The sequence below is a fragment of the Perca fluviatilis genome, chromosome 16 (genome assembly GCF_010015445.1).
Source record: "Perca fluviatilis chromosome 16, GENO_Pfluv_1.0, whole genome shotgun sequence".
Taxonomy (NCBI): domain Eukaryota; kingdom Metazoa; phylum Chordata; class Actinopteri; order Perciformes; family Percidae; genus Perca; species Perca fluviatilis.
Window position 1 is genome coordinate 23,239,433 of NC_053127.1, and position 23,833 is coordinate 23,263,265.

The 23,833-nt window shown below is 39.5% G+C and overlaps 1 protein-coding gene across 1 annotated transcript; it reads right to left on the reverse strand.

The window, feature by feature from the left end:
* Positions 1–622: 622 nt before the first annotated feature.
* Positions 623–23,099, reverse strand: ubash3ba (ubiquitin associated and SH3 domain containing Ba). The gene is made up of 13 exons (XM_039778001.1): positions 22,381–23,099; positions 8,218–8,505; positions 7,941–8,139; positions 7,456–7,625; positions 7,065–7,273; positions 5,342–5,486; positions 5,002–5,122; positions 4,773–4,895; positions 4,532–4,624; positions 3,847–3,991; positions 2,449–2,555; positions 1,807–1,916; positions 623–1,708 (listed from the first exon to the last, which is right to left on the reverse strand). Exons 1-13 carry the CDS (start codon positions 22,507–22,509, stop codon positions 1,571–1,573), a joined length of 1,977 nt encoding a protein of 658 aa, XP_039633935.1. The 5' UTR covers positions 22,510–23,099; the 3' UTR covers positions 623–1,570.
* Positions 23,100–23,833: the final 734 nt, after the last annotated feature.

The following is a 23,833-nucleotide window of genomic DNA, read 5'->3' on the forward strand; positions in this document are numbered from 1 at the left end:
AACAATATCAACATTACAAATCTAAATTCTTGAATTGAATTATTTTCTTTCCAGAATTATGAGTCTCAGAACTAATAGACCAAGCATTGTGTCATGTAACACGTTACAGGAGGAAACGCACAGGTGTATTTAATAACATTAATGATGGCTGCATTCGACTTAGGGGAAGTCCTTGTGCATGTCGGGTCACTGGAATAGCTTACTTCCATACTTAATAAAATGACCCATCATTAATGTTTTTCCTGTGTTTTTCCTGCAATCAAAAGTCAAAATGTCTGCTGTGGAAAAGGCTGTATTGTTTTTTTTAATACCCCTTATTCATTTTAATACTGCTCTGCATGTGACAGATAGGCCAATTGCAACTGGTGCTAAGTTATAGTCAGTAAAAAAATATTTGGTAGATGTTTTCAGCATCAACAGCATATCACTGATGCAAGACAGACAGTAACTGTTTGAAGTGTTAGCTGCACAATGCCTGCTCGTTTTTTTCTTCTTCTTTTAACAACAATAACAGCCGTACTGCGGTTTGTCTAAAAACAGAACTGAAAATTAAGAGCAACCTTAATTCCCACTGATTACTAACGTGAAGAAGTGATGTTTTCACAGAACACATGGCACAGGCTGGTATGTAACGGCCTTTATAACTCCACAACCTTGCTTTAATAATTTTTGAGTCATATATCAAATAAATCGTATAGGCAGTGAGCACTTAAAGCATTTGACATAACCAAAGAAATAAAATGCACCAAGTGTTTGAAAAGCAGCGTGGTTATCAAGCTTACAGAGTTTTAGGGTCGTGATGAACAAGCAAAGGTTTTAGTCAATGCACTCAACAGCAGTCTGTATTTCATTATATTAATTTTCTTAAGTCATACTGCCTTGGTTGCTCCTGTGGGTGCTAATCAAAACTGCATTACAGGGAGGTAAAATATTCATGTGTGCACATAAATGTTAACTTAGAAGAATCACTTAATGATATGACACTTACAGGAATAAAACAGGTATCATAAACTACCCACCTCAGCACCAGAAACAATGAAGATCAGTTTTCCCCTGTCTGATTGTCAACATTTCTTTTGACCTTTTTCGCAGGAGGGTCGTAGCTACAAGTTAAATAATAATTTCTGACACATGAAAAAATATTTCTGTGGTTTAAGTCTTTCTCATCTAGTTTTTGTCACACGGTGTAAGAAGGCAGCAGAGCACAATGTCTTGTAGAGCCTGAGGAGGAGCTATAAAACCAGATTCATGCGCAACCATCAAGAACTATACATATTTTTCATAGCACCTCCACATTTTGGGCAAAGAAGTACAAACAAAGGGGGAAACGCAACAAACTGCCATCCAATCTGTAGCTCATTTTTGCCGTGATCTCTACAAAAACTGTATTTTCTCATTCCTGAGCTGTGTGTCTGAATACATTTGCATGATGTCTTTGACGGAAGCTAGACGTGTTTTGGTTTTTTTTGGTAGTTGGGCTGGATTTATAGCAGAAGAGTGGGTTAAAAATAAATATTTTTTTCCAGCAGTTCAGGGCTGCCCAAAAGATAGAGAGCCAAACAGCACATCTTCAGTCTTGTATTAGCATTTCCCTCCAGTTGAAACTGTGATTGGGTCCATGTGTCAGAGGCAAGATGGGTGGGTCGACCAGCTGCCACACCCCGGTCTCTCCCATTTCTTCACAAGCGCAAAAACCCAAGTAAGGAATCTGCACAAAGAGACGACAGATGTGCATGTTATCAAAGAAAAAGAGATGAGGAGAGGATAGAAATGAAAGAGGCGTTGTAACTAAAGCAGCAAACTGACCTTTCGGACAACTTGGACAAAGTCCTTGGAGTTTTGGGGGCTGAGGCCTTGTATCTGGCGAGTGCAAGCCTCCAGCGAGGACGCATGGGCCACAATCAGGACTGTGTTTCCTGTGTGAAAGAGGTACAGAACAGAGAACCGCATTCCACAGATACCATTAGCTTTCTCTACTGTTTATGGGCACTCAGTTGTCAAAAAATATGCAGCATGAAATGTTCGGGTTCTTTGACTTATTTCCTTTAATATGAAGATTAGGAAAGCATCCAAATTAAACATCTTGAATCAGAAGGCCAGCAAGCTAAAAACAAAGTGCTTATTGTGTCACCCTATTCAATTTCAAGGTTTTATGGTATGGCGTGTAGAGTCCAGTACATTTTCTTTGTGTAGGGCCAGCAAAGCAGGAGTCTGTTTCAGGCAGATCCCATTGTTTAGTTTTGATTTCATTGGCTCATGCTTAGTGTACAGTGGCCGCCAGAGATTAAATTTAGAACAGGAAAACATCAGTTAACAATAAGCATTAACATGTAATCATCTCGAAAAGAAAGTGGACTTGTAGCCAGTAAATGCTGCCAACATTTGGTGCTTAGTAAAGGTGGTATTCGTTTAAAAACCCTGGATAATATGTTTACAACTCCACCTTACCCAGGCCTTTGCTCTCTGACAGGATCTCTCTGGTTACTTGGAAGCTCCTGCTGATGTATGTGTCATAGGTCTCTGACACCGCCAACTTACTTATGGGAATATGAGGTCTAGGGACAAAACGGTAAATAGAAAGGACAATAGTAAATTGCAGCATCACAGATAAAAGCTTATTACGGAGCCCCCCTGGTCCCACTTTGTAAAAAAAATTTATTATAACTATCTCGTGGCCACGAGATACGTATCTTGAGGCCACGAGATAATTCTTCTTCATATTTTATAGCCTATATTTATACTTTTTACATGTATATATGTCACAAAGTGGAGCCAGGCAGCCAGAGTTTTCTTATGTTGTATATAGTGTGGTGTTTCGGGTGTTTTATTTTGTATTATGAATGGCTGAGACACAAGGAGGAAAGATGAGCGGATAGAGAGCGAAAAAGAAACGTTGGGGACGGAGCACAGATAGACGGGCAGTACAGCGGAGCCGGAGCCGGAGCTGGAGGACAACGTTGGCGTTGTGTCCCGAACGGGAAAAGCAGAGTGGACGTTGCGTGCTGCTGGCCCTCTTCCCCCCTCCCTCAAACAGAAAAGGGTAAAGACTGTAGTCCCTTTCTCTATAGACTGGATGAAATCAGATTTTCTATTTTTGCCCAAATCGCACTCGCACAACGCCAACGCGCCGATCCTCCAAACATCCACAGCTGTCCTCCGGCTCCGCTGTCCTGCCCGTCTATCTGTGCTCCGTCCCCAACGTTTCTTTTTCGCTCTCTATCCGCTCCTCTTTCCTCCTTGTGTCTCAGACATTCATTATCAAAATGTGGAGCGGGTTCCGTGTTCCTCCAGCATCTCTCCTGATGAGATCTGCCTCAGGTGTGCTGGGAGGAGTCTTCAGTTCTGTGCCAGGCAAACCAAAACACCACACTATATACAAAATAAAACACCCGAAACACCACACTATATACAACATAAGAAAACTCTGGCTGCCTGGCTCCACTTTGTGACATATATACATGTAAAAAGTATAAATATAGGCTATAAAATATGAAGAAGAATTATAAAGGACTATGGATATGCAGCCTACAATATTTACATTACTGTATTAACAGAATTGTGATGAACAGTACTAGTAAATAAATAGAAGCAGAACTGCAGCAAACTATATTGCACACTGAATATTAAAACAGAGAATATTGCACAGAATGTGAAGTATTGCACTATACTACATCTCTACACTATCTTGAGGCCACAAGATACTATCTTGAGGCCATGAGATAGTATCTTGAGGCCACGAGATAGTATCTTGAGGCCATAAGATAGTTATAAATATTTTTTTTGACAAAGTGGGACCAGGGGAGCTCCGTAGCTTATAGATGCTATAGCGTGGGTGTTGCCATGTACCTGTATGTTGTGTCAACACTCAGGTTAGCTGCAGCCAGCTCAGTTGGGGGGATCCAGACGGGTAAACATGTGCCTGCAACCCACTTCGTCCATTCAAACAATCCAGGCTCCACACGGATTTTTGTCTTTCCCTCCTGCTGGAGACCTGACACAGAAACACAAACAGAAACTGTCAGGCAGGAAGAGGTCTCTCCATCTACTCTGTCATGTCAATTTGTCTTGCTCTTACTTTACAGAAAATCTATAAATACACCTTCACATGAAATGTAAAACTCTGTGCAATAAGAGTAATTGTGATGGTCACGTGTCCTAACATGAAATAACTTGGAAGTTTAAAAGGCTGTGACAAAAAAATAACAACATTAATTAGGTGTTTTGCTGTGATGGGGAAAAATAAGTTAGACCTCCTGATAAACCTTTCTTTTCCTATCCGTTGTGTTTCCTAATGATGTCTCTAGGTACCACAGACGTCTTGTTGTAAGTTTATATAACTAGACAAATCCTATTGGAGATCCGTGCCAAACTGAGGGTTTCAGACCAAAACTAAAAATCCATCATCATCATCATCATCATCATGCAGCAGTACCTTTTTGAAATGTACATGCCTAACATGTCATCTGAAGAACCTGAATAGATGTTGTGTAACTGGTCTGTGACTGTGGTCAGAGTATTGATGAGGTCCTACCCTGCAGAATGTGCTGAGCAGTCTGGATGCAGCGAAGAGAAGGAGAGCAGTAAACAAAGTCTATTGTTGTGTGGCTTTCTAACAGGGCTTCACCTGAAATGGACCAAAATGCAACATGATTTAATTGTTATATAGACACAATCTTTACTGTATTTAACAATCCTTAAAAACCTAAAAGCCTCAGTAATCTATAATAATGTTTTAACAACATCCAAATAAACTGTATTTAAGATGTACCCACCTACAAGACGGGCCTGGGTGGAGCCAAACACAGTTATTGGACAATCCTTATCATAGTCCCGGTGACCTCCGATTCTAGCTGGCAGGCTGGATGGCATGTTGAGATTAGAGCGAATGTATCGGCCTGGGGAAACACAAATGAGAATCTTACACAAGAAGGGATTACTAAACTTAAGTGTCTAATGTAAGCCTTCAGTATAAAAATGACTATATGTCCCCTGCAGGCTAACCTTTGGAGTCAAAGCACTGAGTAATCCAGTGTTTCCCAAACACCACATCCATCCTCTCCCCATGGCGACACACAAACAGTCTCATTTTGGACAGGGAGGATTGACTGGTCGGCCTCAACACCTGAAATAAAGATTCATTTTAAATCGTGAAGCATTAGAGAAAGGTTGCATTAAATCAGCATTAAATCTTCAGCTCCTGCTAGAAGCACACAGTAATTATTGGGATTATAACGCACTCAGTGAGGTTCATGTTGTTCTCTTCACTTCAGCATGCAGCCTGACGATACCTTTGTTTTTCTGGAAGCCATAGGAAAAGTCACATAATACAATAATGCTGTACCTGCATAGGAGGACAGAGGCCAGCGAGGCCGGGAGTATCCATAAGACTGTCAAGCAGACTGTCATTCAGCTGTCCATCAAATAATAACCCAGACACGGCGCTGCCAGAGTTAGATGGGGAGGCACAGGTGAGCATAGAGTGAGACCTGAGGATCAGATAAAACACAGAAAATTCGACTTTATTCACACTTGCACTTTAAATACAACACCGTTCATCCACAGTGCAAAGAAAGAAACTAAAGAAGATGTACACACAATCAACAAACTCCTACAGACATACAGCGTACAGCATATGACCACAGAGAAACACAGGGATAAGCAAAAGTAAGGCACAGTGTAAAGTCAGTGAGTAAAAGTGGGGTTTATGTGTCTTGAAAACATCAATAGAGTGAGAACAATGAATGGAAGGAAGAAGGAGGAAGGGAGGGAGCATAACCTGTTCAAGGAGTGTAGTAATGTGGGCGAAGGAGCCAGTCAAACGGTTAGTCAAGACCAGAGTTGTATAGTAACGAAGTAGAACTACTTCACTTCTACTTAAGTACTAAAAGGCTGTATCTGTTCTCTACTGGAGTATTATTCTTTTCTCCTACTTCCACTTTTACTTGAGTACATATTTTCGATGAATGAAATACTTTTACTCCGATAGATTTTTTATGTGCTGCATCGTTACTCGTTACTGTTGTGAATTCCTCACGCTACGGAGACTGTGTAGGTTACAGTGTGTGTACGTTAGTTACTAATCCCTGAGATTGCGTCATGTTTCTTTTCATTACGGTTGCCCGTTCAGAGACGGTGTAAGTTTGTACTCTTTCTATTTAGCTATTGTTGCATCAGATTAAGCTATTCCTGAGTTGTTTCAGTCTGCAGTGAGTACTGAATGTTAACCGTTTGACCCTGTGATGTGAAGCTGCCAGTTTATCTGTGTTTTGCTAGCTTGCTAACTTTCCTGTAGCTACATCACACATGTTACTAGCTAGTGTTTTTTTGGGGCTTGAATTGTTACTGTGCTGGAGAGGATGTTCATTTTACTTGCACAGTATGATAATTGTAAATTTTATTTCAGTATTTGTTAATATTTGTTATTTTTAATAATATTTGTTAATTCCGTTGGCTACAGCCTTAGGCTAAACATTTGAAATAATATAAAAAATATGATATTTAAACTTTTGACTGCTTTCTTTAATAACTAAATAACAATACTTGTACTTTAACTTTCAGTACTTGAGTAGTAGATTTTAAAATAAACTACTTGCAATACTTAAGTACAAAAAATGTTTAATACTTTAGTACTTTTACTTAAGTGTTGTGCTTAAAGAGCACTTCTACTTCTACTCAAGTCAAGTATGGGTCTCTAGTACTTTATACACGTCTGGTCAAGACGCAGGCCAAGATGATGATTCATTTTCTTTCTTTCTGCCTTTAATCTTTCCAATCATCTTAGAAACATCTTCTTATGATGTGTGCATTTGTGCTTAACACTGAAGGGATTTGTGAATTGTCAGTTTTGATATAACACCCACTGATTTGTGAAGTGGTTGCAAAAAGGCACATGGTGGATTAGAGAAGCAATCAGTGATGATCTGCTACTTCTCTTATAGTATGTGCAAGTCATTGATCAAATCCGATCCCAGGGCCTCCTAGTAGGGCTCCTTATGTGTCACGGAATTTTTCATTGCAAGAAAGAAACACATGGTGTTTGTGGATATCGTGCTTCCCATCCTTACCCATGGACGACCCAAGTGTCAGACTCATCAGCACGGTTTACGTAGTTCTCAGGCAGCAGGCCCGACAGCCCCGATCCCAGCGAGGTGCCGTACAGCCAGCCCTCACTGGCACTGCTTTGCTCCACCGAAGACATGAAAATAAAGTCTCCTGGCAGCAGCTCGAGCTCATCGTCATTCTGAGGCACATACGGGTACATGACTTGCAGTGTCTACAGGGGTCAGATGGTTAACAGCTATTAGACAGAGGTACTGTAGAATAATCATGAAGATCTTGGATCTATTCTTTTAGGGATAATTATGATTGTAGCAACATTTCTTTCACTTCATGTCCAAAAGTGGGAAACATACATGTTAAGAGGAAGTACGAATTTTGAATGGAAGCAAATCAAACCTCATGATTAGCGAACCGAATATCCCGGGAGAAGAGCACAGCCAGCCAGTCACAGCCTGAAGACACATCCACCGTTTTGGCCAACTTCTCCAAAATTGGAAGGTGACTGGCTTGGAAGTGGTATGCCAAAGTGACATGAAGTTGTTTCTTATGAGGCTCGACATGAACATCTGGACAAAGGAAAAAGAGAGAAATGTGCAAAGCAGATGTATTTACGTATACTCATGACAATGACGTACTGTTTTCCATTCTTTGGCGGTTCTCCACTGACAGAAAAATGAAAATGTATCTGGTGATACTGCTTGGCTCATCCCCAAAATATGATTACAGTAAACGCAATTAGTCCACAACTGTCCACACATGAATATCAAAATGAGAGCCTCTTAAACGACATCATTCTCGAACAGGCCTGGGAACATTAGGTCTACAAGACAGTGTACATGTTTACTGTGATTTCCGTCAAAGGGACATAGGGGGCCTCAAACCTGCTTTAGCGGTTGCTTCAGTTGCAAAATCAGAAGCGAAACTCTTCAGCACCTCCGCCATCTGCTCCTCCACAAAGAGGCCAATAAAGGTTGAGGAGGTGTAGAGCTCCAGCGGGAGGGGCATTGGTATACGACCTTTCCACTTGGCCACGGTGGTCTGGAGAGCATCGGTCAGAGCCTCCACCTTCCCGTCGGCACACTGAGACAGCAAAACAGGAAGTTATCAAATGTAAAACTGCTGTGAACAGCCAGAACATGAGCACTTACAGACACTGACCATAAAGAACTGGCAGAGGGTGATGTGGGGGAAGATGTTGTGTGCCTTATTCTTGCCACAAGAGAGGCGGGACTGCTGCCAGAAGTGTGAGAGCTGCTGGAGCAGCGGGCCACTGGGTCGCAGATACAACACATACTCTCTGGGCAGAGGGTCATCCAAGAAGGGGTCATCCACGTGGGAGAAGAGCCTGGAGCGACAGACAAGAATACACAAAGTGATAAGTGAGGAGTGGGAGCTAAGTAGGAGAGAGAGGACGGCTGATGTCCAACAGAGGGCAGTACTGTTGTACTAGCACAGTGACACGTCAATACAATGTTGAGAGGGTTAGGTCACTAGATGTTGTATTTACCATTACCAGCGTTTCTGTTTGCGTTCCAGTTGTGCATTAATAACTGTGGGAGAGCGTGTGGGTAAGAGTGTGTGCCCCCCCCCCCCACCCTACTTAAAAAAAACCCCCCCCCCCCCCCACACCCCCCCCCCTCCCTTTTTCCCCCCCACCAAAACAACAACCAAAAAAAAAAAAAAAAAAAAGAAAAAAAAAAAAAAACACAAAAAAAAAATTTTTTTTTTTTCCCCCTCTTTTTTTTAAGGAGGGTGCTTCCCCCCCTCCCCCCCACCAAACAAAAAAAACAACCCCACAAAGCCGTAAATAACCCTAATAATTCAGAACAGGAGTTTATTATTCAGACCAGAGGTTCATGAAACAGCATTGATGCTGATTTAAAACACATTCTTTGCTATGAAAATATCAAAAATATCTGGTTCTATCATCAGCAAAGTCTGTTTAGCTCAGTAGATGCAAATCCCAGTATGCAGTGTATACTGGGTTTAACATCTGAATGTGAACATGATTCTGTTACAAGTGATTCAGTCAATGACTTAATAATGAGCACTGTGTTATCGAGGAGAGGGTTTTTGGCGGCAAAACAGCTCACATTCTAGGTTAACAATACATTTCTGTAGCAGCCAAATGTCAAAATATTAAGACCCCCTAAATATTACAGTAAGAAAAAGGCATCGTCCATGCTCTACGACATGATTTATCTGTGTCATTTCATAAAACTATAACTTCTTGCGAGCTGATTGCATGATTACTCTTGAGTGCTCAAAATCTAATTAGTGTCTTTTTATAAAACCTCTGAAGGGATTCACTGCTTCCAGCAGCTTTCTTTGGTTTCGAGGGGACTAACACAGAGTATCTAGATGGGACTGTAATTCTTCATCTCTGCCCAGTTTTTTAGTCAATCAACGCATCAGTGGCATATTTTATTTATCACACTGGACTGACTAGTCTGCAAAGCCTGTATTGTTATGTTTTGTTTTTATAATTGATGCGATTGTGGACTGCTTGGTTTATTGTGGCTGCACTGCTGAACTGAACTGAGTTGAACTAAAAGATTTGCCACACATTAGCACAAACTTTCCACTTAAACAGAGCCTCCATAATGATGCCATGCTTTATCTAAAGGCTAACTGTCCATAAAGACAGCACTAATTGTTAGAGCCCGACTGATAAAGAAAGGCCGATATCGATACAAGTATTTGGTGATTTAAAAATCTGATATTCCGATATATCGGCTGATATATATTTTATAAAAATATCCAAAAACGCGTAATAAAACAAACAGATTTCCCTAACATTAGTTATTTGTAGTTATTTATGAGTCCTCACTAAAACAATTTGATATGGCAGTTTAAAAATAAACTTGTTTGCTTTATTGTCACAACAGAATAGAGGAATATCAAAATATATTAAAGTTCTGATAAATAAAATGTGTAAAAATACAAACTTAAAATATGAAACACGAGTGTTGCCAACAGGGACGTTGTAGAGCGCCCTCTGATGGACAAACTATGCAACGGCAACACTCACAGCATGGTTGAAGGGTGTTTCCGTTTTTAAATATTCATTTATCGGCCATTATAAATGCCGATACCGATAGTTTGGAAAATGCCTAATATCGGCCCGCTGATATATCGGTCGGGCTCTACTAATTGTCACTGGGCTAAATGGCCAATCTAATGAAGAGCAAACAAACATCTACCACTGGTATCAAAGTAAAATGAACAAGCAGGAAGTGCTGTTTACTTCACTATCGCAGAGCCTCTGTTTGACTTAATTCACAGCATCACATAGACGTGTTGCAGCTCTCTATGTGTGCCGACATTGACAGTGTTCATTGTGCCACTCCAGCGTTCAAATTCGATGAGCTATTTTTAAATTTGTCCCACTGAGAGGGTCCTAGATACGGCAAAGTCCCTGAACCCCGGGGCAGTGTGCCCTGACCGAGCACAGCATGCAGCATGGGAACGCCAAGGCTACATCAACCTAACAGATGGCTCACAGAGCTACTATATGCATGCACACACAAATATATGCAGGGTAAATCTGAATTAAAGACAGACAAAAACAGGCAAAACTTGAATTAAAGTCCCCTGTTTGTTCACTTTATCCTGGCAGACAGCAGCTGACAACATTTGACCTAATTAATCAATTTGTATTCCTACAGTATAAACCACTGCTGCATGCAAGACAGAGAATCATTTGCTGGCTACAGTTGTCTTATTCAGAGATTCCACCTGGTGCTGTGTGGAGGAGGAAAAGAAGAGGATTTTTCTCTCAGAAGGCACGATGGGATTACAAGCAGATGTGACTGAGGAATCACACAATCCAATCCAGGCTAGAACATTGGATTGCTTGCCTCTTATCTCTGTGGTATTTTATGAGAGTGAACCCTTGAGACGTGATATAATAGAAAAGGTCTTACGCTCACAGAGAGGTTTACTTGAATTGAATCTGCTTTTAGACTGCTTAAATGACTAAAAACACTATTCCAGGTATAAATAATAATACATTGTCAAGCATGAAATACAGCGTGGTGTTGTTTGCCATTTTTACTTATTGATGTGGGATGCTGGAGGAGGATAAATAACAGCAATGTCTAAAACAAAAGATGCTTTGGTATTCGCTCAAAATGTTAATGCAGGAGGCTGGAGGTTAACCTTCAGGACTGTAAATAGGTTATACAATAGATGGAATACGATGTTAACAGTGTGCATGGCATTTCATGGCTGAATGTATATGAAAAAGACTTAACTGTCTTTGCCAACACACAAAAGTTGTCCAAATATGAAACGAAATGATAGTTGCTCTTAATCCTTTAATATTGACTATATGCTGCTAGCCTGATCTACTATTTATTTTTATTACATTGTACTACATTGTTCCCCTAAAAAGCTTTACAGTGTACATTTAGACTACAGAAAATATAAAAATTCATGAAATGTATATTTTATTATGTTATGGAGAAAAAAAAATTGTACATTCAGCGTTAAAGTTGAATTTAAATGTTTAAATAAACTTCTTGTTTTTTTGTTTTCCGGAGGATCCTTCTGCTTAGTGAGAAAATAGAAAAGCTTAGTGCACTAAGCTAGACAACACTACTAGTGTGTTAGCTGAAGCCATCAGTGCCTGTAGCCCCACCCAGGTAAATAACCGCCAGCCGACACTGCTGACTTGTTATGTGCTCACAATTAACTGTGGATTGTTTCTTTACACCATTATGCTTGATGGCGGGCCTTTGTCGTTTTTGCACCAATTTCCAAGTGACACAACAATTCACAGTGTAATAACAATGATAGAGCTGCTCTCACTATGAGATGTAAGAAACACTTTGTAAAGCACGGAATCGCCTGTTACACATTTTGGTCGTAAAAATTCATTAAAATTTGATTCCTTAGAAATGTACTTGAATGAATCCCCTTTCCCACACTTTTACAAGATACCCTTTTTTTATTTTGTACTTCATTCTGTATTTCTGACAGTCATGTTCTCAGGTGTCTAGTACTGAACGAAGATCATGTTCTGGGATGTCTGAATTTTTGTATGCTTCTAAATAAAGTTAATTTAAAAAAAATTCAAGACAGCAGAAAGACATTTGGCCTGGCTCAGACTGCAGTGACGAAAACTTTAAAAGGTGAGATGTATAGTTTTGCTCTTTCACAAAGTACAACATACTGTCTTGCATGCACAATGTAAAAAATGTGGATCCTTGCATTATGCTGCCTCAGTGGGGCCCCCCCTTTCTTACGCGTGCACAAATAATGGAATCAACAACTAAACACATTAAAGCAAAACTAGAGCACTTTTCCCGCTTCGGTCCCCCTACAGGTTGGAAGCAGAATTGTCCATTACCACTGTCATAATGTCTCATTATGTCTCATTCGAACTACAGATCGGCTACCCGATCTGGCAAACTTGCGTAATGTAATGTAATGGACAACTCCGCTTCCAACCTGTAGGGGGACAGACGCGGGAAAAGTTTTCTAGTGTTGCTTTAATGCGTTTAGTGTCCGAACAACAATCCAAAAGGATATCTAATTTACTTTAATAGAAGGCCAAGAAAACCATACAATGTTCACATTTTAGAAGCTGAAATCAGAGAATTATTGTTAAAAAAAAAAAGAATAATTGATTACTGTTGATCAATTACTCGACTAATAATTTCAGCTCCACACATCTATCAACAACCTAACTATTACAATACCAGCAAGCTATTGGTTCTAATCAACACACCCATATTACAGTTGTTTTTCCTCAGATTGCTTGCTTTCTCAACATCTTTCTTTCCCTTGTTTTTTGGACATGATTGTCTGGAACTTTTCTTGGAATGTGGGAGTTAATAGCTTATTAACTCCCATATTCACCTTTCAGAAGGGGAAGATAGGTTTTAATATAGTTTTAGACACAAAGAAAACTAACTTTTTACTAACTTTGACTTCCACCATTCTCCCCAATTCAAAGCCCCTGTTGGCCTTTATATTGCATGGATGTGTACCTAACACTACATGCAAAGTGTTGTCTTTTTCACACTATATGTTAAGAATAACATGTTTGGATTATATATTGGCAATTCTGTTCTGTTTCCATTTCTCGAGACAGAAGAAAGCCGGATGCGGACATCAGAAATTGACCGTCTGGGAGCAGCGCTGGGCAGAGATGGTGGAGATTCACAGGCGCTGTCTCTCTCTTATGGGCCAGCTGGTCCATGTTTTGGCCAGGAAGACAGTACCTCTTGCACAATAGCCATGTGTGTAGCATCTGCTGTTCGACACTTAGTATTTTTAAAAATAAACTTTATTCAAGTTTGTTTTTGTTGAGCTGAATATTCATTGAAACAGTCACGGGCCAACTGTCCTCAATAAATGCAGCTAACCCGGAGGCCTCTCCTTTGCTCTTAGCAAGAACTGAGCGAGTTATTTTTAAACTGCATTTCCTGTTCACAGCTAGACAAAAGGCGTAGAGGGTGCTAGGAAGAGAAGTCGCCCCCTAGTATGGCCTTGAAATCAGCAGTACTGTTATTAATTAATAACAGTGTCCATTATGAGATGAGTGCTTACAATTCATTTGCACATGTACTACAACTGGAGGCGGTATTGGAAACTAATTCATTTTTAACTATATCAAATAATTTTTCCATCTACATATGGCAAGAGTTTTCTGTTCCTGTTCCTACATTTAACCCTACTACAGATAAAATGTTCTGGCTGCCTGTTGCGTGTTTAAACAGCAGCATTTGTGGCTTTGGACGGTTTATTACAGCTGACCTTTTTACTAAACTTGGATATCTTCCTGGCTGCTAAAGAACGTTATCGCTTAATATCAGACAATCTTCACACTTCTCATAGTATATCATTAGTGTGATAGTGTGAGTGTGTTTGAGTGTGTTTGAAGTTCCTGTGACAAGAATCAACTTGCCTTTCATGGCAACATATTAGCCAAGAAGTAAAAAGAAATTCATAAACTTAAGCCAAAAGTAACAAGCACTTCAAACTGACATTAACAATATACCATGTCACCCTGTCTCAACCATAGACTGTTAATATTAATAATAATAATATACAGTCTATGGTCTCAACTAGGGATGTCCAGATCCGATCACGTGATCGGAAATCGGGCCCGATCACGTGGTTTCAGACTCGATCGGAATCGGACGTTACCTCCCGATCAGGACTCGGATATATATGTATATATATTCTCATTATTTTTTAACACATCTATAGTTATGCGGTGGCAAAGAGTTAGACCCTTTTGACTCCACACAGAAACAGCAACGCGTGCGGCATGACATCACTTTGTTGCAGAGACGCTATTGGTTAAATGCCGGCAAAGTAGAACATGGAAGCAGCTTGAAGCAGAAAGCGCGAGTATGTCTGCGGTCTGGAGGGGAATTAAATAAAAAATAAGGAACATCCTGGATTTTTTTTTATATATATTATAGAAGTATCGGATCGGGACTCGGTATCGTTAGATACTCAAAATCAAATGGCAAAAAAACCTGATTGGGACATCCCTAGTCTCAACCTACACACACAGCTACATACTCCCAAGAGCCCCTCCCAGACTCAGCTCTATAGGCAAATCATCATTTCCTGTTTACAAGCCAATGGCGAACATTCATCACTAACCACTTATCACTCCAACAGCGCGGAGGGCACTGCTGCTCCCCTCCAGACTGCACCCTTAAGACAGCCTCATCAGCAGAGGAAATGTGCTTCCCTAAGTCCAGTCTGGCAGACCATGCTAAAGCCTGGTGAGCCCATGCCGAGCCAAACACCACATGTTACAGCCCTTTTCACTAGCTGACTGCCCAGTCAAAAAAAAAAAAAAAAGCTTATGGCTTTGCAACAACTCTGTTTAGGATGTGATGTAGGACACAAAGACGTTCAAAAGGTGTGCAAAGTTGTAATAATATATATATAATGAAATTAGTGTAAATTAAAGTTTGACATTTGCAAGATAAATGTATTAATTTTCTTGCCAAGAGTTATATGGAAAGATAGATGCCACTCTTCATTTCTGTGTATTAAGTAGCTAGAGCTGGGAGTCAATTAGCTTAGCTTAGCATAAAGACTGGAAGCAGAGGAAAACAGCTAGCCTGGTTTACGCTAAAGCTGAAAAATCCACCTCTAAAGCTCACTATTTAACTTGTTGAACCTCATTTGTTAAACCACACACAAACTGAAATGTAAAAGCTAACTGGCTAAAAACAGCACAGTGACTTATGGAGTCTGTTACAATGCGTAACTTGCCTGAAAATGTTTTTACATTTCTGATTGTGTATGGATTAAATACATCCTGTTACAGCCGGTTAATTAGATACATTTAGAGGTATTAGCAGGGTCAGAGCCAAGCTAGCTGTCTCCCCATCTGTGGATACACTAGCCACAAGCTAAGTGGCTGCTAGCGATAGCTTCATATTTACGGTACAGACATGAAAGTGGTAACAATTTTCTCATCTTACTCTTGGTAAGAAAGTGAATAAGCATATTTCACACAATGTCAAACTATTCAATTAATGCTGGGAATGAATGGTGGCAATTGTTTTGAGTGTTTTGGTACCACAACATTTTGTTTAGGGTCACTAACAAGACCAGCTCATGGTTTTTCACACTCATACAGCTTTTCTTTCAAGCTGACAAGGAAAACGTTTCAGCAGCACATCTTTAACAAAGCTAGCTGTGTACAGCCAGTGTCTGGAACTTCTTCTGCCCGTTTCACTTCATTATTTCTGAAGGAGAGAGCTGAGAAGTCCAAAAGGGCAGACAGAGCAAGTCAGAGATTGACACCATTAAATTAACTGTGCGGGCCTTTGTGCAACTAAAGAATGTTAACAATTCTTCGCTAGGTGCCCATCAAGCTTATCAAATTAAACTAATAATTATCAATGCTTATCAATTAAGTGTGCCGTTTCATCACAAGTGTTATTTTTAGCGCTGCATGAGTAAAGTCAGCAAAACAACACAAAGTGAACAAAGCAAATGTTTTACCAATGAGGCACGGTGCCAAAATAGTGATGCATCCCCCCAGCACTCTTCAAAGTCCCCCAATGTGTCATATGAAGCTAAGCGAACAAAGCATATGTTTGAGAGTTACAGCTGTTGTTTACACACCCAAATCAAGACCTTCTTATTTTAATTAAACCTTGACAATTTGATTTCCAGATCACACAGATCAGCTGAAAAGTTATCTGTCAGGAAGTACAAAGCCTCAGCAGAAGATTTTTAAACATGTATTCTGTTCAGTCAGTAAAGTTTGCAATCTTCAGGCCTTCTTTTGATGAGAAAAACGTTCTCAGTCAGTATACCAAACTCCAAAATCCAACTGCTTCAGCCGCCCTCAAACGACCGTCTCAACAGAGCGCTCAGTAAAGGTCACAAGCCACTTCCAGAAATGGGCGATTTCCTCTAGTCTGCCTTGAGTACAAGCTTAGAGTTTGTTCTTGCACACTGCACGTGGAGGAACCAAAGTATCACATGCATGCATACGTTATGTGTAGTAATTATTATGTGGAGCCCTTGTTTAAACTAAAAAAGTTTCTCGTAATTCTTTTTTGCATGCACGATTAAAATGGAGTGAGACATGTAGTTGTAATGGCAGGAGTTATGAAACTGATGTCAGTGGAAGAACGGTTTGCATGTACGTCTGTGTGACTTCCTCTTTAAGACACAAAGGCTTCACAGACTGACAGGATGAAAAAAACAAAAATGTACCGTACATAATGTTATCTCAGCTAGATAGTGTTACAGCTCAGTAACCACAGTGGCTTTGAAGTCTTCATTTGAGAAGCACAATGAAACCGTAAGGAACACGTGAGAGGCGAAAGTTTTTGTCTGTATGAAATAAGCACTGTATAAAAGCTACCTCAATAGTTGAATTACTATTAAAGCATACAAAACAGAGCTGTTCTATAGATTTTGCCATTGTTTTATAAAACTGGAGCTCACTACCATCCAAGAGGAGGATGCATAATCTTAAACTGAGAGTGCCCTTTTGCATGACCAATTAAAAACCAAATATCAATCAAATGGAAAACACTCAGTTCAACATTTTGAAAACAGAGCAAATATCATAGACGCAAATCAATTCATGATATAAAATTTTAATTCTCTTAAAAGCTCCTAGTGAGGAAAAATATAAAAATTGCAAACAGGGATGCAAAAAAACAAACAAACACAAACCATTGAACATTTGTCATGCTTGGTTGTTTTAAGTGTCAAATTGTCAAATGTCATCAGGCAGTAGTCAGTCTAGTGCAGAAACAATTTTTCAATTAATCAATCTAATCATCAGATGTGAGGATTTGCTGCTTCTCTCCATTTTATGCCATTGTACACTGAATATAATTGTTTTTTTGGACTGTTGGTTGGAAAAAATAATAAAGGACTGCACTAATCAGTCAAACATCACTGACATTCCACCATGCCCCCCCAGTAATTGTTGTCTAATTATTTCAGTGACACAATTTACCTAAGAAAACATAACAATTGGCCAACAACTACAGATATAAATTGGCATTTGTATAAATCTAAAACCAGTCGTAATTTCAGATTTTAGGTGGTAATTTTTGTGGTGCCTGTGTTTCTTCTTTATGTGACTTCAGAGTTATATATTTATTTAAGTAGTAACTGACCACTCAGAAAGGAGCCATATTGTTGTTGTGAGCACAGGCTTTCTGACCAAATTATGGCAGTTGATTTTTCCACACACCAGCGAAACATCTGCGATTAGTCTAAAATATCACATGACATTGCTGTATAGCCTTGCAGGAAAATTCTCTTCCTCTGGTTCAATGCCTCCGTCTACATGTTGTTAGTACCAGATAGAGTAAAAAGGCCTCGGCCTCCGTCATGGCAGTCCGTGTTCTCTTACATTTTGGTCATCAACTTCCTGTTTCCCTTGCTCACAATTGCCACATTAATTCCTCTGTGTAATGAAACGAAGCAAAGCTAAAGTAGATACAAGGAGCCACAGACATGCCGTCTGTTTACTTTGGTGTTATAAGGTTGCTTCCCATGACCACTTAGCAGCACCTCATTTGTTTAAAATCAGGTGGTTAAATTCAGCTCTCCACTTCGTTTAGAACACAATAACTATAATTCAGATTCCTGTGTTCAGCCAAGCAGCACAGGGACTCTTTAGGGGGATGTGTGTTGCTCCCAATTTTCAGGTGTGTATGTGACTCCAGCATGCCCAGTTATTTTGGCCACAAGCACATTTAAAACTGAACACACACACACACACACACAATAATGTGTTTCTCATGGGATTGTTCCTCTATAAACGCGTCATATACTTAAAAGACTTTGAATACACTGATAAGACTGCACAGGCACAATAAAAGGAACGAGTGGAAAATATAAAGGAAAGTAACCTACAACAAATAATATTTAGCCATGGTCACGATGATACAAGGAAGTCCCCCTTTACACAAGTGCAATGAGAGAAACGTCATGGAATTATTAATCATTAAATGAAAGCAGGTTCAGGGGATTAAATGAACAATCAAAGATATACAGTAACATCACAACACTGCCTGGCCATTTCAGTTCTCAGAGAAAATGTTTCTCATGACAGGAGACTGCTCACTGGACCTTAACAGAGAGTTATTCAAATGTTAAGCCAAGTCTTCAGGATTTTATTTGTTACATTCTACAATTAGAAAAACAGTTGTCAGGCTAATTCCTGCTTAAAAAATAGACTATATGGACTATATATGAACTATATTTTAACTGGATTAGATTTAGGCCAAAAAAAAATAAAAAAAATAGATTTAGTATTTGTGTACATTTTGTTGAGAAATTTAACTGGAATGCTTTATTTTACAGGTATCTGTAATTTCCAAATAGGTTTTGGGAAATTTCTTGGAAAACACTATGTAATTGGTTACTGATTATAAAGAAAACAGAGGCAAAGTTCTCAAACAGTTATTTATTTAGTTGAGTTTTAAAGAACTCCTTAATCCTATTAAAAAGACCTGACCTCAGTGGTTTGTAAACTCTTGGCTGTGGCTCTGGTTAAACCAGGTAATGGAGGAGGAAGGAAGGGGAAAACTTCCAAAGCAACTCATAGTTCAACAAAAAATGATCTAACTCTACTTTTGTCCAATCCTAACATTCTGCAGCTATACCAAAAGCAAAACAAACACGATGAAACTGTCATATTCTCAGTTGGATCAGTATCCAAATCTGCTTCCGAGACACGATCAGAACAGGGAGAGACCACTGTCCACTAGCTCCGATTACACTATTCAATTCCTGAATGACTCAGCAGAAAATCCCCCCAATTTAATAGAGGGGCAGTTTCTGTGTATGTGTATGCATGATTCATGCTGGCTTAAAAAAAAAAAAAACTTCCTCAATCACAATGAAGACCTTGTTCCCTGAAGCTATGACTGATAACTGATGTTCCTATTATTCCTTCTTCCTCTCCCACCAAAGTCTAGGGAAGGGCCTGACAGCAAAAACGTGCAAAGCAGAAGTTTATTTTGAAGTTGTACAGCATCAGCAGTGTCTGGATTGGTGGCTGAACCGAAGAGAAAGTGACAATCTGCACAGCCACAGATTTCCAGGAATTGGAATAGCGTCGCAGTACTGAAAGCTGGCATCTTGCACAGCTGCTTGTGTTTAGACAGAAAGGAAAAAAAAACTTGGGGGCAAGCTGTAAACACAACACTGACACAATATTGTTACCTTATTATACCGTGTTATGGGGAAAGCGTTAGCAAACAGTTGCCTGTTTACACATCGATCAGGTTCCACTGTTAATATTAATATTAAAAAAAATCAGTCAGTATAGAAGCTTTAAGCATGAAAGAAGATTTTGTTGTACAAATAAATGTAAAACATTAAATTATATTCCTCAGAGTACGAAAAATTTATCTTTTTGGTATTGGTATCAAAACTTGGGTTTTGTGTCAGTGCTAGTATGACTGTTTTTTTGGTTTTTTTATATCCATCAATACCCATGTTACTTAATTCTGTATGTACTACTACTGTGCCATAAGCTCCAGAGAGAAAAATCGAGCCAAACCAACACAGCAAACTTAAACACCCCAGGGTGAGGTGCATAGACATCATGTAGCATTACATAACTGTCTGTATCTTCTCATTCAGTTGTTATTGTGTCTCCATTGACATTAGGCCAGACAGGCTTGAAGGTAATGACGTTGAATTATTCTGCCTCATTATAATTGTATTGCTTCGATCAGAGTATATTAGTCTGTCATCAGTAATAGATGTGAGTCTGCCAATATAACCAACCACAGTCACTCATTGTGTCTGCAGTGGTTCATTAGGCAGGAAAAGAGAGCTGCAGTCTGGATCAACAAAAGCCTGGATGACCTTAGCCAGGCTTGCAGAAGATAAAAAGGCTTAATTTTGGAGGTACTGTATCTGTCTAGTTAAAAGAATAAAGACTTTAACACTTTTGGCCTAATTAGCACAACTCTGATATCTGCCAACAGTCATTCCTAAATTTTAGTCCCTTGTTTTACATGGGGAGACAGATTTACATCCTACAATTCGGATATTGAAGCAAGAAAAAGATCTGGGAGTTAATCACAGCACTCTGAGATTACTGTCGCTGCTGTCAGAGACTCATAGTGAACTATTTCAAATTTCTTTTGTTACATGGGACACAATTTTGATACACGCTGCGTAAACGGAAAGGCTTTTGTGTAAGATGAGGCTGTTCAAATCATCAGGCTTGATATATAATTTGGGAGTCACTGACAGCCCGAACAATGATAAGGGACATTAGTATAATAGATTATATATTTAGGTAGAGTTCATACAGTGGGAGCAGGCTGAGATGTAAAACGTGTGACCATACGTCCCACGTCAAAGGCTGTAGTTAGGTGTAAAAGGATAAAAGCTGGTGTTAAATAGGCATAGTTACCCTGAAGAAAATAGGCAAAATGGGTTTTATAAAGCACACTTTGAAACATAAATGTTACATTTTGAATGTCTATAAAAGGTACTCTCCCATTCATGCAGCAGCTCCATATTTTACATTTTTATAATTTCTCTGGTTAAGATAAATGCTTCTGTTGATTTTTGGTCACATATATTAAGACTTAATGCCAAATGCTGCTTTAAATTCCCTTATGAAATTCATATGAATAATCTACTATAATCAATACAATCAATCATTAAATAACCTACAATTATCCAGCATTTGTTTAATAATTATGAACGGTTTAACTGAGATGTTGTGTTTGAGCCGACAAACACTAGTAGCAAGCAGACTACACATTACTTTTTAATACAATTGCATAATCCATACACTGCATTCACAAGCCAACACTGCTTGTTTCCTGGCAACTTCTTCTCTCAAAGATGAATGAGAAGAAGTGATGAGGAGCATGAAGGAATGCCCACAGGATCAGGTTTTCAATGAAAAACAAGAAGAGTTGGCGAGGGAAAGGCGTGACTCAGAAAACACTGAGCATCTCTCGTATTTTTCTTTTGTAGTGGGAAATATGTCCAAACAACATATGGACACGTATACGCACAAACACAGCTACACAAATACTGTACCTATACAAGTGATGATGCTGTTTTTCTGTTGCATTGCTGGTGAAAAGTAACTAAAACACAGTAAGTGAATTAAGTACTTTTATTAAGTAGTACTTTATTTGAGTATTTCATTTTACTTTTACTTATTTATTTGCAGTTACTGGTGACTTTGCAGACAATACGCATATAAAATATGTTGCATGTTATACAGTACATTTAACTACATTACTGTATACAATAGTTTTAAAAAAATAGCTCCAATTACACTATCCACAACTTTAAAATGCAGCTTATGTGTTAATATACAATATAAAACTGACAGGGGGTACTCCAACTATAAGTACACACAGGTACTTTTACTTTTGAAATGTAGGTACATTTATCTAGTTATACATACTTTTCTTTAAGTAAAGTGTTGTACTTGTAATTAAGTGTTTGCAATTTTGTATTACAAGGATCTGAAGACATACTCCGCTATACTCTGCATTGCACTTATCGTGTAGCAACAACAACCATGTTATAAAAGGTCAACGTAACTTTGTATTTGACACAACAACAAAAAAGAGACCATATGGCACACCAACAATCTAAATAAGTGCCATTAAATCATTTTTGCATAACCTTGCTGTGGAACATGCAGTATGGCTGTGTATTCCAGAGCAAAAACTACAGTTAAAACAGTTAAAAGGGGTAATTTGACTTGACCCCAATAACGTGTGTGTGTGTGTGTGTGTGTGTGTGTGTGTGTGTGTGTGTGTGTGTGTGTGTGTGTGTGTCTCTTGGGACAGTACAGCTGTGTACTCACGCCCTGGTCTTGGGGAAGCCCATGGACAGCAGCACGTCCAGAGTGGACCCATGTTTGATGGTGCTTGGCCGGCTCTGGCGCTGCCTCCGCGGCGTCACTTTGGCATAGAGTTCCTCTTTAGCTGCCATAATTCACTGCTCCATCGGTATGTCAGGTCCTCTGCTCCGCTGGTGTATTGTCATTTATCAACAAAAAAAATGAGGGATGAAAGCGGTAGACTATTTAAACCAGGATGACTTGTGTAAGGCGGAAGCACGTATAAAACACCAAACCTTCTGAGGAAACGAGCATTTGTAGGTTTGACAAACGCTCTGAGCTGGCTCAAGCTGCCTCCTGACGGCTCGCACATAAAGTCAAAACCATCAGCAGGGGGGTCAGCCATGGGAATTCACTTCTGCTCTCTCCACTGTGCCCCCGACACACACACACAGTGCCCGAGCGAGGTGAACATGTCTGGTTCCTGCTCGCCCCTCTCATACGGTCCGCTGAATGAAAAATCAGATGTTGTGTGAGCTTCCTTTTCCACACGATGTCTTATTTATGAATGGATCCTGAGTGAGAGGAGGGTTAGCTAGCCTGTAAACGGTTGCAGCTTCAACTGCGCGGCCCCTTTAGTTAAAGGAACAGTACATCTATTTGTGAGGGAACAGGAAGTCTGCTCGTTTTTAAGGCGGAATATGCGTTAAACTGAGAGTAACACTCTTCTCGGTTAGACGCGCCTTTGTAACACTTATGCAGTACAATTAATACTAAATTAGTTTAGACAGTATGATGAAAAGTGCCGAGGTCTTATAATATAATAATACATCCATGGGTAGGGCTGGGCTGGCTGGATGCATTGGCTGGATGGTGGAAAATCTTTGTCACACTTCCTGTCTGCGAAAGTGTGTCGACACTCCACGCATGCGCAGTGTACAGTAAGGCGAGCACAGAGAGCAGCACGCCATCCTCAGTTGCCATAGCAACGTAAGGTGGCAAACTTTGTAAACCTATCCCTTTAATTTATAGGCTATATTTAAAAAAAGTTCGTTATTCTAATTAAGTTCCCTTTTTACTCATTTAAGAGTATGAATTTTATTTTGAACTGTGTCTGTGGTGAGCAAAGTTAATATTGCATTGTTGTGTATCATAAGGAAACGGTTTGCATTTACAGTTTATGTGAACTGTCAGACCTTATTCCACAGTAAAAATGTGTGTTATGGCTGGATGCTAGATGTAAACCTCACTTTCCATTTGTCATTTTTATACATGGTGTTGTGTTCTCAATGTCGTAATAGTTTTTTTATATACTCAGTATTACTGTATGGGTACAAAGGGATGTTGAGGATATGCAGCATGTGGAAAACACTAGATTATATATTTGTATGTTATTTACATTCAGACACTTCCTGATTCAAATGTGCAGTGCTCAGAGCAGAGGGATGAGGCTCTTCCCTGGAGTAGTCATCTGCT

What these genes read in the sequence shown, in the direction of transcription:
- ubash3ba (XM_039778001.1), bottom strand. Translation starts at nt 22,509, where the DNA reads ATGGCAGCTAAAGAGGAACTCTATGCCAAAGTGACGCCGCGGAGGCAG. An exon ending in TGAAGCAACCGCTAAAGCAG is followed by an intron (nt 7,626 to 7,940) that starts GTTTGAGGCCCC and finishes TCCTTTGTCCAG; the next exon opens with ATGTTCATGTCGAGCCTCAT. An exon ending in TCAGTGCTTTGACTCCAAAG is followed by an intron (nt 4,896 to 5,001) that starts GTTAGCCTGCAG and finishes GTGTTTCCCCAG; the next exon opens with GCCGATACATTCGCTCTAAT.